This window comes from Rhodnius prolixus, unplaced genomic scaffold (assembly GCF_049639745.1).
Source record: "Rhodnius prolixus isolate KJV_2025 unplaced genomic scaffold, Rpr scaffold_5, whole genome shotgun sequence".
Taxonomy (NCBI): domain Eukaryota; kingdom Metazoa; phylum Arthropoda; class Insecta; order Hemiptera; family Reduviidae; genus Rhodnius; species Rhodnius prolixus.
Genome location: NW_027411624.1, coordinates 18,343,264 through 18,361,732, shown reverse-complemented (window position 1 = coordinate 18,361,732; position 18,469 = coordinate 18,343,264). Strand labels below are relative to the sequence as shown.

The 18,469-nt window shown below is 31.0% G+C and overlaps 2 protein-coding genes across 2 annotated transcripts; both read right to left on the bottom strand.

The window, feature by feature from the left end:
- Positions 1-5,495: 5,495 nt before the first annotated feature.
- Positions 5,496-7,946, bottom strand: LOC141457775 (uncharacterized). Its single transcript, XM_074135024.1, has 3 exons — positions 7,800-7,946; positions 6,686-7,096; positions 5,496-6,085 (listed from the first exon to the last, which is right to left on the bottom strand). Exons 1-3 carry the CDS (start codon positions 7,842-7,844, stop codon positions 5,765-5,767), a joined length of 777 nt encoding a protein of 258 aa, XP_073991125.1. The 5' UTR covers positions 7,845-7,946; the 3' UTR covers positions 5,496-5,764.
- A 5,764-nt stretch (positions 7,947-13,710) lies between these two features.
- On the bottom strand, positions 13,711-17,344 carry LOC141457771 (uncharacterized). Its single transcript, XM_074135018.1, has 2 exons — positions 17,187-17,344; positions 13,711-15,876 (listed from the first exon to the last, which is right to left on the bottom strand). The coding sequence occupies exons 1-2, from the start codon at positions 17,235-17,237 to the stop codon at positions 14,824-14,826; spliced, it is 1,104 nt and encodes a 367-aa protein (XP_073991119.1). The 5' UTR covers positions 17,238-17,344; the 3' UTR covers positions 13,711-14,823.
- Between the last annotated feature and the right edge of the window lie 1,125 nt (positions 17,345-18,469).

Sequence of the window (18,469 nt, the reverse complement as noted above, 5' to 3'; positions counted from 1 at the left end):
GACAAGGATCACATTCATTTTTATTCTTAACGAGAATTCACTGGTATCTCTTTTGGTAGATGTAATTGATGCCATTGAGATCGTAAATAAAAAATGATTTGATCACGAACGGTAGCCAAGAATATTTAATAGTTGAAGATTATTATTTGCCAACCTCGTCAATTAAATGGTTTATTTGTTTGTTTTTTTGCCTCGGCATGTCTATGTTTTAATAGTCTTTTGTCAATGGCTGACATTGTTGCAGATAAAGCTTTAGGTTCATTAACGGCCACGACTTTCTGTGACAACCTGTATGTAGCATTACCATAGATAGCTGTTTCACATGTATGGATGTCTCGTGTTGTGTATTCATCCTGGCAATAATCACTCACTCCTCTATGACTGAATACTGAAGGAGTGTGCTCCATAAATAAAATCAGGGACTTCGCAATAAAAAAGTCAATGTCCTTTTTATTTATTTTGTTTCATTATAACAACTCTTTTTGTATTATTTAATTATTACAATTATTTACTGTTGCAAATTATTTTACATTAATGTGGGTTTCGATTAATTTAAATATTGAGTAAGATACAGAATAAGGAGCATGATACACAAAAATAAATCATAGCCAAAAACATTTATTTGTTTGGATCAAATATTTCCACTAGAAACTTTAATAGATATTGATGTACGTTGTACCAAGATTTTCTTCAAAAGAAAGAACGAATTCAAAAGTTGTGTAAAATGAAATATTTGACTTATTTCTGTTCAATTGAATTGAACATCAACAAAGTCATGCCAACAAAAAAATATTTTTTAACGCGGAAAAAATACAGAATGATAGGTAGATAGATAATGTCTTTATTAACCCAACTAAAATTTTAATACATACAGGGTGATCCATTTAAAACGCACCAATCGCCAATAACTTTTTAGGAAAGCGGAATAGGAGTTACGGCCAAAAATCTGAGGAATTAGGGTTATTTAAGGACCACTAATTTTGATTGACAATGATTATGAAAACTACATAAAAAACTGAGGAAAATGACGTTAACCCATTTTTGATATCCCTAATATTAGTGGAGATATTTAAGATCAAACTTACAATTTTATCTATTAGTGAACGGTTTTCAATATTAATTTTCCACCACAAATACAAGTTTTGGGAAGTCTTACCCTAATCATAGGTCAAGAAGTCTTGCTTACTGGGTGCATTAAAATGATGTGATGATTGCTTTTATTTGATGATAAAACAAATTTATACTGACTGATTCACCCATAATTATTACATGACACTACATGTTTTAAAATCTTCAATTATTATTATTTTTTTACATTGGGTCAGAAATAACATTTTTTGCAGTCAGAGGACCTAACATTTATTTAATAAACAATGACCTAGGCTTGATCACTGATAATCAGCGAAGTTTGTGTGAAAAAAATAATAATAAAATAAATAAATAAAATTTACAAATACTTGTGAATCTAAAAAAAAAGACAAATGAAATTTAAATGTAATATAAAAAATGTATTTAAGTATAGCAAAATAATATAATAAAATAAATTATGTATTATTTTTATTATTTTATAAAATTCATTATACATAATCTGCCCTATTGAATATAATAAATTATACAATATTCCAGGCACAAATAAAAATCGGAAAAATATAAATAATTGAATTCAGAAACGAGGCAATACTTATATTTCCACGCATCCCTGCAGCATCTAATTAGAGGTAACCATCCTTTATACCCATTTAAATATTGCTCCAAAGCGCGAGTGCTCTTATTAAACTGTAACAATCTGAATTCCTTGAGACAAGGACATTCACTGATAAAGTGATAAACAATCTCTACCTGAGACGTATTACAAATGCCTTGATGGCTCTCTAAGTGCACACTTCCTTGGAGCGTAAACAGTACTGTTCGGGTGTCTTTCTCGATGTGGCTCAAGCCTTTGATCGGGTCTGGCACTCGGGTTTACTATACAAACTCAAAAATCATCTTCCTTACACCTACTATCTGATCTTAAAATCTTATCTAACCGATCGGTACTGCCGCGTTCGTCAAGGGCAGGCTCTCTCATCCTTTATACCTATAAAAGCTGGAGTTCCTCAAGGAAGCATACTGGGCCCTTTCCTTTTTCTAATATACACTGCTGACTTACCTCTTTCTCAAAATACAATAGTTTCAACATTCGCTGATGATACTGCTATACTTTCATCTCACTCCGATCCGGTGCAAGCCAGTCAGAATATTCAAACTCACTTAAAGCTTCTCGAAACCTGGTTCCGAAAATGGAAAATTAAAATTAATGAACAAAAGTCAGTAAACATTACGTTTACTCTAAGAAAATCTGCGAGTCCACCAGTTCAACTGAACGGTGTAACGATTCCTCCAGCTGACTCAGTACGATACTTAGGACTGTACATTGACAAGAGACTCACCTGGAACCCACATACTCGACTGAAACGACAAGACGTGAACAGACGCTACAAGCTACTTAGTAGACTACTTGACCGCAGATCCAAACTTGACGTGAATTACAAACTGACTATTTACAAGACCCAGTTAAGACCCATATGGACATACGGAGCAGAAGTGTGGGGCTCAACCAAACCCTCTAACTCCAAACGCCTACAGACATTACAATCCAAAATCCTAAGGAAAATCCTGAATGCTCCTTATTACATTTCTAACCTTACAATACACACTGACCTACACATCCCTTTTGTCACTAACCTAATAAAGTCTCGCTACCGCAACTTTCACAGCCTCCTAGCTCTCCATCCTAATCCTCTTGTCCAACAACTCTCCTCTCCTCACCTTCCCGACAATCCTCCTCGACGCTTGAAGCGAAAATGGCCTAGAGATCTGTTGTGACTAAATCATTGCGAAAGAGTTTCACCAGTGGGTGATTGCTCTAATCATGTCATAACAAGTGAACTGAACCAGTAAGATCATGTTTACTTGGTGCAACAATTGTTGCAGTTGTAAATACACAAATAAAGTGAAAAAAGAAAAAGAAGTGCACTGCAATTCAGATATAACAACTCTGCCGTGGACTCAGTTGTACAACTGATGTGATTTATATATTGAACATTTAAATTCAGTTCTTTGTAAATTCTACATGATGAAGAATTTAGGGCTTTAGATATACAATTCTGCAGGAAATAGTAATTATAGCGAGGCTGAATAATTTTTAAATTAGACTACCTTAAGTATACGTTATTTAAATTAAATTCTATTTCCAGCTCATAGTCTGAGGCTATAATATTTAATTCTTTGAATCAGAGACTTCTGCATTTCATGATTTCTAAAGTGACTAACTTAGGACAAGGGATAATTATTAGTTCTAAGTATGTAATTTAAGTGGAGCTGAAGTGTATATACAAAAGGAGAAGTCTTAGATAATCTTTCGTGAAAATGTTTCTTGTATGAAAGTGTTGGTGTTAGTGTTTCATCTAAGTACTAGTAACTACAATATTCTCTATTCTATTACCGACCCAATTCCACTTTACACAAATTGCAGGGCGACCTCTATTTTTAAAAATCATAATATTCGATTTTTTCACATTTATTTTTAAATTTCAGACATTGCAATAGTTAGGAAGCGAGTCAAACATATTTTGCATATGACGCTAGTAGAACCAGGTCATCGACATATGCAAGGAGATTAATCCCTTCATTATTTAACCTGATACCGCCGTCTTTCAAATAATCCTCTAAATCGTTTATGAACAAAGAAAATAAAAGCGGACTTGACAAATTTCCTTGTCTCACTCCCATTTCTATTTTAAAGGAAATGGATAGGCCGTTTTTACACCAGACTGAAATATTGGTATTGTCCATTAAATCTTTAATAACGTTTACAAATTTTAATGATAAATCTAGGTGATGAAATTTAAAGACCATAGACCATTTGTCTCTCGATCAAGGCAGCGGATAGATCTACAAAGAGGGCATACACCTCAGTCCTTTTTTTGCTCAGTGCCATCTCTATTAAATTGAAAGAGTATAAATATTGTCGAAGGTACTATATTTCTTCGGAACTCAGCCAGAGATTCTTTTAATTCATTCTCCTCAGAAATCCAATTATACAACCAATATAACAGAAGCCCTGAGTAAATTTTATCTATTACATTTTCAAAGAAGATACCTCTACAGTTTCAGAGATCATTCGGATATCACTCTTTTTATACAGTAGAAATATAATAGCCTCTTCAAAACTGATAGGAGCCTTACCTGAGTTAAATATAACATTTTGAACTTCCAATAAATAAGAAATAAATTTATCCGGAGCATACTTGAAGAATTCGTATGGTATTCGATCCGTGCCAGGGGCTTTATTGCTCCTAGAATTTTTTGAAACACCCATCGTTCTTCCAAAGTAAAATTTGTGTCCAAATTATTATTTGTAATCATGAGTTCAACATAGGGCATTCTGGAAGCGAACAAAGGAGGTTTATAAAGTACTACACACAGTCTTTAACTTCTATTGTTATGCCTACTCAAGGTTTAATTTTTTTGAAATTTCTTACTAATTCCCAAAAGTTTTTTCCTTTACTTGTGAAAGTTCTGAAATCAAATTACATTAATAATTATTAGCCTTTCATTTACAAACCTCTATATATTTACAATGGGAAGTAATATACGCAAATTTGTCCTGAGGTCTACACCATTTTCTGAATATATTTAACAAATAAAAAGATTCTTTCCTTAAATTTATACACTCCTCATTAATAAATATGAAGTTTAAATTATTTTGTACAAGCTTCTGGTAGGTATAATACGACAAAGTACATTTAAACACTTTATTACTTATCACTATTCTACATGAACAATACAACATGGCAACACACAAGCGTCTCTTCCATCACTATATATGCTATATGTACAGGGTGAACCAGTAAGTATTGTCCATAGGCCTACTGTGTGTAGTACATCTAAAGCGGAGTTCAGTGACGTATTGGCCAACTTCATATTTTCCACTGTTGTTGACTGACATCACTTTACTTTTATTTTAAAAAAAAATCATTACTTTTTTACAATAAAAATATGATTGCTCAGAAATATATAGTCCGAATTCGATTCTGATGATACGGTTAGAAAGACAGATAAATTTTATAAAAATTGATACCATTTCGAAGCATAAGTTATTCTCCAAACTGCTTCAATCTTTCTCCGGATACTGGAAAAATAAAAGTAATCGAAATTTTTAAGAAAACTCATTAGGCTCTTATGTGATAATTATCAGACCTAGGTGCTGGCACTTTTTACAAAAGTTTCCGTGTTTAATGGGCTTTCAAACGGTGTATCATTTTCCAGGATTCCTTTTATATTCGTATGAGAAATTACGTTTTTTTTACAAGAAAACGTGTTAACGAGCACACAACAGTGTTAGTTTATCAAGTTGTTTAATTCATTGAAAACTCTTTTAGATGGACCAGCAGTAAATTTTAAAGTGGATTGTCTTAAAATAAGGCAGTCAAAGGTTACAAATTGCAAAAAAGTCTAAACTCTCTGATATATTTGAGAAAATGTTAGGAAATATTTTAAACCAGTACTATTTTAGAAAAATTCATATGTTCTTACTCCAAATTGCAATTTCACACACAACTACACTGTTGAAAAAGAAAAGAATGTAAATAAACCTTATTTTTCTTTACTGCTGTTTACAATTAGTGAAAGAAAAAACTATTTATATTTAGAATGTTGTTTATGCATAAGCATAATCGCAGGCTAAACTAATACATTTATTTCAGCAGGAATGCATCTCTCATTATTTTGTTACAACACACTCTAGCTTCACTGGATCAAATACAGACTTAACGTTAGCCGTATTTGGACATTCACGTCTTGTCATTAAAAAATTGCTGGTTAATTCTAAAGTACATTCTATAAAATATTTATTGTCATCTGGATCTGGCAGTAAACCTTCCTTGGTACAGTGGGGACGACAGAGATTTACTTCGGTACTGTATACTTGATTGTCACCACATTTCACCATGATACTAGTACTTTTATCTGCGACACAGAAGAACGCGAATCTGTTATCTGCTGGATACAAGGCGTATTGTCCATTTTTTCCCCTGCAGTTCACCTACAAAATTAGATGGAATACACCAAGCGTATGAAATAATATATTTTATTAAACGAATAATTTTCAATAAAAAAAAAAAATTCTATTGCAAAATTTATTGCCATTTATTATTATCAAGTAAAACTAAACCCTTTTTGGAATGTTACTATAATAAAATCCACTGTCAGTTAAACCAAGGAAAAACAAAGCACTCCAGCTATTATCTCACCACTATTATGTACTCTATTCTACAGCATTTAGACTTCTAAAAAAGATTTACGAATGAGATTGCGCTTTTTCATTACGTTGCTACTTTAAAATACCAAAATAAGTATAACTTAAATGTTTAATAAGTACCAGATTGTAAAGATATTTATAAAATAATAAAGAAATTTTCGTTGCCAAAAATGATTGCAATGTGTGTAGTAAAACAATCTGTCTAAACAGAGAATTCCATGATACACAAACAGAAGTTTACCGAACTAGAAACAAGGAACAGCATTTTCTGTTTTCATCAAATCTATGTTTGAGTAATTTAAAGTAAAAATAATTTAATAATTGTAAATTATTACTACCAATACACTTACTTACTAATCCTAACTAATTTAGTTGATAACTTACCGTCGTACAAGGACTATCCCCCGATTGTCTAGCACAAGAATTTGTGCGGGTGCTGTAAACAGCAAGTCCCTTACATGTATAATCAATGGCCGTTTCATTTATACATATGTGATATAAAGAACAGTTGTTTGGATCTGGATAATGACCATCGATTTGTGGACAAGTGAAGCTGCTAATCGTTCCTCCACTACATTCTGAAGATGGTTTCGCAGAACATGCACGATCATTACAATAAGGCGTAGAAACAGTGCATGGCATTATAGTTGGAGCTTTACCAACTTCAGTACATAATTCTATATTAGTGCAATCTGCACATTTTGCTTCCACAGTTTTGCATACATTAGTTGGCTGTGGTTGTATGGCTGTAACCAATTGGTTCTGAAATGGGAAAGAAGTTTGCGCTCCGTAGACCTAGAAATTAATTTTCAGTTAATAGAGGAGGAAAAAAACAGTGATAAAATACATGAAATTTTACAATTAAGTTTGTTTTTTAGGGTGTTGTTGTATAGCCATTTTCAAAGCGACTTAAAAGATGTGAATGCGGTTCCTTAAGTGACAGTAATTGTGAATGAGTTTGTATTGGGGTTGGTTAGCTTGAGTTTACTGGCGGTTGTAGCAGAATAATTGAGCCTCTCAGGCCAAAAGGTACAGTGGAATATTGTGGTTAGAATGTTATTAGGTTGGGATACGCGCAGAGTTGACAAAACCTCTAAAAATGTAATCTTCTTTCTAATTTATTTAAAAGTATAAAGGAACAGAAAAAAGTTTAAACGGGCAATTTTTCTGACCAGTTTCAATTTGGGTTCTGAAAGAAATGCATATTTTGAGAACCTCTGAAATGAAAAGTGTCTTTGAAAACAGTAAATTTGTGCAATTAAAATATGTTTACATTATTATATTTTCTTTTCGAGAAACAATAGATATTGTGTGTAAAAAAGGTTTCAATTTGAGAAAAATTTCTTGAGTCAATTGTGGAAGCTGTAGCAAGAAATCTGGGTAAATACACCTGAATTGAAAATTTCTCCTATTAAGTAAACAAAATTATAAGAATTTTTAAACAGAAGAAAATATATAAATAAAAAGCATTAGATAATTACTAAGAGAGAATTCTTACCGATAATACTAAGGTAGTTAAGCAGATCAACTGTTTCATCTTCATTAAGTTTCAAACTTTCAACACCCACTTTTACAAAATGAGATTGATTTATATAAGAAACAGAAAACAAATTCGCTGATAAGATAGTGTTAACAAAAGGATTTTCATGGGTGTGGTAGTTATATTGATTGACATTGACGCCATAAAATTTCGTAGAATTAATTACTGTTGATTCTTATTATGCCAAATTTGTACGAGTCAGATTTAATTAAAAAGTAATAATTCATTTCTTAACAAGTTTTAATCTTGCAGAACCCCGTTTCCCATCAATCACCTTTTACTGATTGAATGATATAAGACTGATTAGAATTTCATAAAGACTAATACAACATAATACAACTACATGATGATTCCAACTACTTGGGAAACAATTTATTTTCTCCAGAACTAATAATCTGAATAATATGGTCTAATAGACCTTATATAGTGCATCCAAAACAGATTAAAAAATAGTGCGAGAAAAACAACCTGCATTAGAAGCAATGGTTAGTATTATAATATGGATTCACAGTTCTGACAAGTGCTAATCTCCCTGAAAAGCAATCTTTCATCTCAAAGAAATTTAAAAGGAGGCACATTCATATGCCCCTATGATATGAAGTATGTATCTGGACATACTGAAAATTATAAAAGTGTACAAACCTTCTTCAATCTGAATATGTTTGCAAAGCAATTTTTTCTTTTTAATTTTCAGGATATTTACAATTTAATACAGGATAACCTATTCAGTATTGAATCATGGTGTACTAGAAATATATTTTTTTTTGGTCATAAAATGAAAGTTACTGACTTCTTGTAAACCTGTATCAATGGTAAAAATCAAATGAAGCAATGTTCAAGGATCTGTAATTCTTTACACTTTTGAATTATTCTTCATGGAGCAGTCACTTCAAAAATATTAGTGGTGGTGGCTACATTTTCAAAGCTCGGAAATAATTTGTGCATGACAAGGATCACATTCATTTTTATTCTTAACGAGAATTCAATGGTATCTCTTTTGGTAGATGTAATTGATGCCATTGAGATCGTAAATAAAAAATGATTTGATCACGAACGGTAGCCAAGAATATTTAATAGTTGAAGATTATTATTTGCCAACCTCGTCAATTAAATGTTTTTTTTTGTTGTTTTTTTTTGCCTTGGCATGTCTATGTTTTAATAGTCTTTTGTCAATGGCTGACATTGTTGCAGATAAAGCTTTAGGTTCATTATCGGCCACGACTTTCTGCGACAACCTGTATGTAGCATTACCATAGATAGCTGTTTCACATGTATGGATGTCTCGTGTTGTGTATTCATCCTGGCAATAATCACTCACTCCTCTATGACTGAATACTGACGGAGTGTGCTCTATAAATAAAATCAGGGACTTCGAAATAAAAAAGTCAATGTCCTTTTTATTTATTTTGTTTCATTATAACCACTCTTTTTGTATTATTTAATTATTACAATTATTTACTGTTGCAAATTATTTTACATTAATGTGGTTTTCGATTAATTTAAATATTGAGTAAGATACAGAATAAGGAGCATGACACACAAAAATAAATCATAGCCAAAAACCTTTATTTGTTTTGATCAAATGTTTCCACTAGAAACTTTAATAGTTAATATTAAAACTTTAATATTAACCCAACTAAAATTTTAATACATATATACAAAACAAAAATTAATAATAAATAAATAAACTAAGGCCTAGGCTAGATAACTGTTTATGTGAAAAAAAATAATAATAAAATAAATAAATAAAATTTACAAATACTTGTGAATCTAAAAAAAAAGACAAATGAAATTTAAATGTTATATAAAAAATGTTATTAAGTATAGCAAAAAAGTATAATAAAATAAATAATGTATTATTTTTATTAAATTTATTATACATAATCTCCCCCCAGAATAAGCCACAATATCATAAATTATACAACATTCCAGGCACAAATCAAAATCGGAAAAATATCAATAATTAAATTCAGAAACGAGGAAATACTTATATTTCCACGCATCCCTGCAGCATCTAATTAGAGGTAACCATCCTTTGTACCCATTTAAATATTGCACTAACTCCTCCAAAGCGCGAGTGCTCTTATTAAACTGTAACAATCTGAATTCCTTGAGACAAGGACATTCAGTGATTAAGTGATAAACATTCTCTACCTGAGACGTATTACAAATGCCTTGATGGCTCTCTAAGTGCACTGCAATTCAGATATCTCCTTAACAAAAACTTACAGTTTTAAAAGTTAAGTATAAGGGTTGATTAAACGCCAAAAGGTACACAAATCAGCTAGTACCCAACATTTCATTCATGCTTAGTTCATATAATTTAAGTAATTTTGCTGCATTAACTTTTCCTTCACATTTTTTAGAATTTATTAGATGTCACAGACCCTTATGCTGGCCATATTTATCTACAAAATATTTGTTCAAGTAGCACTGTAGATTGACTTTAATATCTATTAATCTATAATAATCAATCTATTAATTACAGGTTAAAAAATTCAAAAACTTTTTGAAAAAATGCTTACATCAACATACATCAATGATTTTGTTTATTTTATTTATTTATTTTATTTATTTATTTTATTTTATTTATTTTTTTAGATCGTCTTTTTAAGTTCATTCTTCGATAAAAGTAATTGTTATTTTATGTAGTAGCCAAACGTTTATAATTAAAGGTAATAATTATCTGGCTTTATCGCAAATAATATGGTTTTCTTCAATTACATTCTCAATCTAGGTGTTCTTCCCACAATGTTGTATATATGTAATATAAAATAAATAAAATATACATATTTTTTAGGACAGCTAATTATTCCAGTATTTTACTATAAGTAAAATTAGGGGGTCTAAATTAAATTACAATTGAGAAATGAATCATTATTGTTGAATAATCTACTTGTTATTAACTGTGTGTTATTTGTGCTCACGAATATTTCGGTAAAACGAATTCAACACTGAAATATTCTTTCAAATCCGTGATTCAAATTTAAACAGTAGCCGACTCTAACTTTGTCTTTTTCTACTTTTGCATATATATATATATGTGACATCTCAGAATAAAGGGCAAATTAAAGCTAAATCCGAAGAATAATTCGGAATAGAGTTAAAATAAAGTACCTATTTAAAAACGGATATAATATACATTTTATCATAATTATAACAAAATAATATTATGAATGAACTGGCCAGCATAAGGGTCTGTGACATCTAATAAATTCTAAAAAATGTGAAGGAAAAGTTAATGCAGCAAAATTACTTAAATTATATGAACTAAGCATGAATGAAATGTTGGGTACTAGCTGATTTGTGTACCTTTTGGCGTTTAATCAACCCTTATACTTAACTTTTAAAACTGTAAGTTTTTGTTAAGGAGATTTTTGTACCTTTTGGATAGATTTTTATTTTTGTCTATTTTGCAAAGTTACATATCTGCTTTACAGATTTGTTTAAAATTTGGAATAAGCAATTCTATCATTATAACCTGAAAAGGTGTTAAGTCGGAACTGTAACTACCACTGGAGAGATCTTTATAAAGAATGATTATAGTTGCCATCCTCAATAACAATTTTTTTGAGAAAGCGTTTTGAATAAAATAGGAAGGTATTTGTACGTAACTAGCAAAATTAAACTGCGATTTCAGTACTTCCTTTTAAGAGGAGTAAGAAAAACAAACTGCGAATACAGTACTTCTCCCAAAAAGGCAAAGAGGCAAAGATTTTGAATCGAACGACAATTCATTGATGTAAATCGGTTCACCCATTGATAATTTTAACAGTTGCAAGACTTCCTCTTAGTAGGTGTAAGAGCATGATGGCACTTCACTGCCACGTAGAGGACCTTTAATCACTTCTTCGTGCTAAATTTTATCAAAATCGGACTAAGCGTTATGGAAATATTGGTAATAATAGTTTTAGAAAGGGCTTTACTTGGGTGGGGCAAACTCCCCTCCTTATGAGGCGTAGCGTCGAGACTTTTAAAATGCAAATCTGTACAAAATTTCGATTCGAATGACACTTTTTTATGAAAATCAGTTCACGTGTCGATAATTTGAAACGATTGCTATACTTCCCCTTAACAAGTGTAAGAGCAGATCTTCGCTTTAATGTTATGTAGGGGAGCCCTAACCCTATCATCCTACCAAATTTTATCAAAATCGGGCCAAGATTTACAGAGTAATTAGTAATAATAATTTTGGAGGGGGCCTTACATAAAGGGGGCTAGCTCCTCTCCCATTCGATGTACAGAGTCGAGACCCCCAAAAGGCACATCTACATAAAATTCCGAATCGAATGACACCTCATTCATGAAAATCGGTTCACGCGTTTAGGCGCTACGCAGTTTACAAAAAAGGTAACAACAACAACAACAACAACAACAACAACAACAACAACAACAACAACAACAACAACAACAAGAAGAACAAGAACAACAACAATTTTTGAAAATGCCGTTTTTGCACATTTTCGGCAACTTTTTTCTCAAAATCTATCAGATCTAGGTTGTTGCAAAAAAATTACAGTTATAAAGGAGGATTTGCCCTATAATTTAAAGAAAATTTGGGAATTTTATCTTTTATAGAAAAAGAGAAAAAAATTGTCAAAGTTGGGTGTTTTTCAACGTTACGCTTTTTCCTGCAGTTTTTGATGATCAACCCTTATACAACTGTCCTACCGGACAGTTTTAATAACAACTCTGCCCTGGACTCAGTTGTACAACTGATGTGATTTATATATTGAACATTTAAATTCAGTTCTTTGTAAATTTTACATGATGAAGAATTTAGGGCTTTAGATATACAATTCTGTAGGAAATAGTAATTATAGCGAGGCTGAATAATTTTTAAATTAGACTACCTTAAGTATACGTTATTTAAATTAAATTCTATTTCCAGTTCATAGTCTGAGGCTATACTATTTAATTCTTTGAATCAGAGACTACTGCATTTCATGATTTCTAAAGTGACTAACTTAGGACAAGGGATAATTATTAGTTCTAAGTATGTAATTTAAGTGGAGCTGAAGTGTATATACAAAAGGAGATGTCTTAGACAATCTTTCGTGCAAATGTTTCTTATATGGAAGTGTTGGTGTTAGCGTTACATCTAAGTACTTGTAACTACAATATTCTCTATTCTATTACCGACCCAATTCCACTTTACACATTTTGCAGGGCGACCTCTGTTTTTAAAAATCATAATATTCGATTTTTTCACATTTATTTTTAAATTTCAGACATTGCAATAGTTAGAAAGCGAGTCAAACATATTTTGCATATGACGCTAGTAGAACCAGGTCATCGACATATGCAAGGAGCTTAATCCTTTCATTATTTAATCTGATACCGCCGTCTTTCAAATAATCCTCTAAATCGTTTATGAACAAAGAAAATAAAAGCGGATTTATCAAATTGTTGAAGTTACTATATTTCTTCGGAACTCAGCCTGAGATTCTTTTAATACATTCTCCTCAGAAACCCAATTATACATCCAATATAACAGAAGCCCTGTGTAAATTTTACATATTACATTTTCAAAGAAGATACCTCTACAGCTTCAGAGATCATTCGGATATTACCTTTTTTATACAGTAGAATTATTATAGCCTCTTCAAAACTTATAGGAGCCTTACCTGAGTTAAAAATAACATTTTGAACTTCCAACAAATAAGAGATAAATTTATCCGGAGCATACTTGAAGAATTCGTATGGTATTCGATCCGTGCCAGGGGCTTTATTGCTCCTAGAATTTTTTAAAACACCCATCGTTCTTCCAAAGTAAAATTTGTGTCGAAATTGTTATTTGTAATCATGAGTTCAACATAGGGCATTCTGGAAGCGAACAAAGGAGGTTTATAAAGTACTACACACAGTCTTTAACTTCTATGGTTATGCCTACTCAAGGTTTAATTTTTTTGAAATTTCTTACTAATTCCCAAAAGTTTTTTCCTTTACTTGTGAAAGTTCTGAAATCAAATTACATTAATAATTATTAGCCTTTCATTTACAAACCTCTATATATTTACAATGGGAAGTAATATACGCAAATTTGTCCTGAGGTCTACACCATTTTCTGAATATATTTAACAAAAAAAAAGATTCTTTCCTTAAATTTGTGCACTCCTTATCTCATCATTTTTGTCTTTTTTCTGATTAGAATTATAATCACTTTTATTGGATACTTTGACAATAATATTAATCAGATAATTTAATTGCTTGTGTACATTAACCTCTGACAAATTATTAAAATTTTCTTAATTTTTTTTTATTTCAGACTGATAAACTGCCAGATTAGACCAAATCAATTTAGGAACTAAAGACACAGAATATAGCATAAAGTAATACTTAAAGTGAGTAAGATCATGAATGTATCTAATTTTTAAGAATTCGTATCTGAATAGTTTTTTTTTATTCTTTAGAGCATTATTCTTATCCTTTTATCTCTATGTCATACCAACTTATTTATTATATTTTACTCTACAAACAACACAAAGTTAGCGAATTACAAAGTTTTTTAGTGATAGTTACGATGATATAGCTTAACATTAAACTGCACAAATACAATACCCTGAAGAAGGTAATATATTTACCGAAACGTTAATTCCCCAAAATCATCAAAGTTTTTTAAGTTAAACCAGAGGTTCAATTTCAGAAAAATGAAAAATATAGAGCATACATTTTCTAAAATTCAGGGTAACATTATTTACATTACAACTAACGCTGCTTTTTTTTTTTTCATAAGTTCTTTTCTATTAAAACTTAGGTTTTGTAATAGAAGAAAATTTATACTAAGCAAAGATATTTAACATGCTTCGAAATGGGCATAAATACTGAGAAGTAAATAACTTTAAGAGACCAAGAAATAAAGTGATGTCAAATTTGCTATTTTATTTCCTTGACAATGAGAATATTTTTTTGTCGTTTTAAATTATTATTAGAAAAATTCTTCCACCAAGTAGTGGTTATGGTACTGCATTTGAGTACACCTCTAATGACCCCAAGGAAAGGTTGGATTCGCAGTTGTTGAGAGATCTGGCTTTTGAGTAGTAGATGTTATTACAGTTGATGGTGTTAGTGTTTCTATTGAACTTCCATGTGCAGTCGTTGGTGCATAAGAAGTAGTTGGAGTAGTTACAGTAGTTGTAGAAGAAGTCGGATTGCTCTTTGTCGTGAATGCTGGTGTAACAGAAGTAACTGGAGCTGTTGCTGATGTAACAGATGCGATTGGAGGTGTTGTTGGCGAAACAGTTGTAATTAGAGCTGTTATAGTTGTTAAAGAGGATGTTAGAGTAAAAGGAGGCGTTGAAGTAGCATCAGTTGAAGTTGAGGTTATTGGTGTTGTAAATGCAGTTGCAGGCGTGTGGGAAGTAAAGGGAGATGTTGTTGATGAGATTATTGGTGTGGTTGAAGCCATTGGTGAAGGAGTTGTTGAGTCGCTCGAAGTGGTAAAAGAGGACGTTGTAGTTGACAGATGTTCAGATGTAGGTATCCATGTTGGTTGAACAGTTGTTGGCGTAGCTTTTGGACAGTTTTTTAAATCAACACCAGTACATTGTGAAAAATCTGGATTAAACCAAGAATTTTCAGGACATATCCTTCTATTCACGTAGTACTTATATATTTCAGGTGCTTTAACACATTCATAAAATCTAGTACAATCTTCTGGGTCCAATTTATTTCCTTCTTTGTCACAAGCAATCAAACATGTTTGTGCCATATTGTTAAACTTCATGCCAGTAGGGCATTTCAACAACATTTGCGGCTTATATTGGTAACATAACACATAAATGCTTGGATCACCCCAGTAAGCAATATAGGAGAATCTTTGTCCAAAACATAGGATCTTGAAACATTTATTTCTTAGGTGTTGTTTTACACATGATCTCGTTTTCGGACTATAAACGAAATTATGAATGCCGTTTTTACATAGATACGTTGTTTTAAAACCATTTAAACAAATATTGTACTGATGACATGAAGAAAATGATGGAAAATAGCCATCCTCTGGGCACTCTGGATCCTGCAGCTGTACAGCTCGTTGCTAAAAGAATCAATATAATGAATGAAATTATTGTAATTTCATAATAATAATTATTAAATCATTATTATAATGATTATATTTAATCTTATACTTGATTAGTCAGTTTTTTTTTTTAATTTCTGGAATCTCAGCTATAAGTTTGTAAAATATAAGACTACTTATTTTTCTTTGGAATGTAGATTCAAACTTAGCTTGAGTAGAAATAGGCTTAAATACACAATAGTATTCTTTACCTTTGTAACGAGATAAGGGTTATGGTTTAGGGAAGCAAGCTGTTAGCTTAAGAAAACTTTGAGATAATCGAATGGTTATTTTGCAAGAGTCATTAACTTTTTTAGTAAAAACAAGTCTTAAGAATTCTTCTTTTATAAGATTTTTCATCTTCAAGAACACTATTGAAGTACTTTTTTTTTTAACTCTTTCATGATTTTCTGTCAATGCAAGTAGTAAATTATTTTGAGCGACCTCAATTTTGGCCAATTGTGATTTTTACTTTTTTTCTGTACTTTTTTTATTATGTGAAATGACAAGGAAAATTGTGGCAACTTTGTTTTTCTCAGTTACGTTATATTCACAAGGAAATCTAAGAAAAACGTTTGCTATCCCAAAGAACCTTTTCTTGAAACCATACGAAAATCAATTTTCAAGAAAAATCGACAAGTTCTCCAATAATTAAAGTAGAGATTAGAGATTTTAACTGGAATCTTTTTCGAGAAAGATATACGTAGATGTAATTCAGGTACTAATATTGCTTTAAGTATTATTAATATTCTAAACAAGACTTTTGTATTATGTATAAAATAAATAAATGATAAAAAATAAAATTATAAAAATATAAAACAGTGCAATGCAAATGTGTCGTGTCATGATGAAAAAGGCGTGAGGTTTCTTCCAATTAAGCTACTGACTTGCAAATTTTTTTTTGTTGGAAAATTTGAGTTCAAAGTGAATTTAGTCTTTTAAGAAAATATTGCTTTCGTACCTCAAGGATTGAAGGCCTGAAAAGCTAAGATGTATTGTTGGTTAGTGGGTTCAATTTCCGATCAAGGCCTTAGGTTTTATTTAATGGTTAATATGATAACTTTATGGTAAAGTATAATTGCTAGTCACCTCCGTCCCAATATCTAATTGGTAGTTGGACGTAAAGCCTGCCTGAAAAAATAGGCTTACTTAACTTTACTTATTTCAAAGATTGTACTAAATAAAAGAGAAGTTTGCACGTCAGAGTATTATTTTCATTATTAAATATAAAAGCTGCTATAAACAAGATTTATTATGAATGAATAAAAAGTCTTAAAAATCAAACTTACCTTAGATAGTATTATAATAGCTGCTAAGAGTATTGAGGGTAAGTATTGCATTGTTACCGCAGTCTTCTTCAATTATCAGATTTCCCACTACATAAAACCTCTAATTTATCATTTTTTTAAATTATATTTTCTAATCTTTGCAAATTGTAAACTGTACTTTTTTTTGCATAAACAGTATAACATGATAAGAGATAAGAATGAACAAAAGATGATTTATACAATAATATTAGTTAAATGTTACTTAAAAGAATTATTTTCTAGACAAATTTATTTTATGGCTGTTTGCTGAGGATCCCTAAAAAAATGTCATTTCAATGCAGTGTTTGATTTTACAAAAAGTTTGTGGAGAATTGTAGCCAGAAAAATTCGTGCGATTGATCACATTAGATTTATTATGAATAATAGATTAAACGTTTTTACTATCTATGAATTATTTGAGAAAGAAATACCTTCATAAAGTGTCTTAGGACAGTAATTTGAAACTTGAATCTTTAATTTTAAGAGAAACCACCTACATCGTTCCATTTTTTCCTTTTGATTCAATGTCAGTACAAGACAGTTCTTCCATTTTTTATAATGTTAGAGGCAAATAAATGCCTTATTAGAAATCTAAATTTGTTGAATTCCGTCCAATTGATTATTGTGCTTTTCGAAATTTCTTAAAATTTGATAAAATATTTTTCTTTAATGGAGTTCTATCGGATTCTCCTACTTTTAGATACCAACTTAAATAACTACTTTTTCAGATTTTTGTTGTTGTTCCTGAACCTGTTTTGTTACACTTTTCTCTAAAATGACTTGGAGATTCACAATCTTATAAACTGATACTTGGTTAAGAAAATATCGTATCGGGCCTAGAAAACACTTTTCGATTAGATAATGCCGCACGTTTGAACAAACTTACCGTTTTCAGATGAACATAATTTAAAGAGAAGTTATAATGGCAGCAATCTAAAAATGCTTTCCAATTTTTGCTCTTTAATTTTTGTGAGTGTACCTCTAATTTTCCTTTAATTATATTTTTTAATACCTAAATCTCCAAAGCTATTAACATCTACAAAATTCTATCTTTTCAATCAAAAAAACTCGTCGAATCGCTCATGTTTCTTATTTTGTTTCTAACTGTACCTTGCGTTGAGATATTTTTATGTTTCAGAAGCTGCTAGAAATCGCTACGTTAAGTTCCACCCATCAATTTTCTTAAATCCTAACACTCTAGTTTTTCAACTTACTGCATTAACAAGAAATCCACCGAGACTTTTGAAACGCCGGTGACTACGTGA

Coding starts and splice junctions, on each gene's coding strand:
- LOC141457775 (XM_074135024.1), bottom strand. CDS start 7,844: ATGAAGATGAAACAGTTGATCTGCTTAACTACCTTAGTATTATCG. Junction 7,097..7,799: donor TAACTACCTTAGTATTATCG/GTAAGAATTCTC, acceptor ATTAATTTCTAG/GTCTACGGAGCGCAAACTTC. Junction 6,086..6,685: donor GGGATAGTCCTTGTACGACG/GTAAGTTATCAA, acceptor CTAATTTTGTAG/GTGAACTGCAGGGGAAAAAA.
- LOC141457771 (XM_074135018.1), bottom strand. CDS start 17,237: ATGCAATACTTACCCTCAATACTCTTAGCAGCTATTATAATACTATCT. Junction 15,877..17,186: donor CTATTATAATACTATCTAAG/GTAAGTTTGATT, acceptor TGATTCTTTTAG/CAACGAGCTGTACAGCTGCA.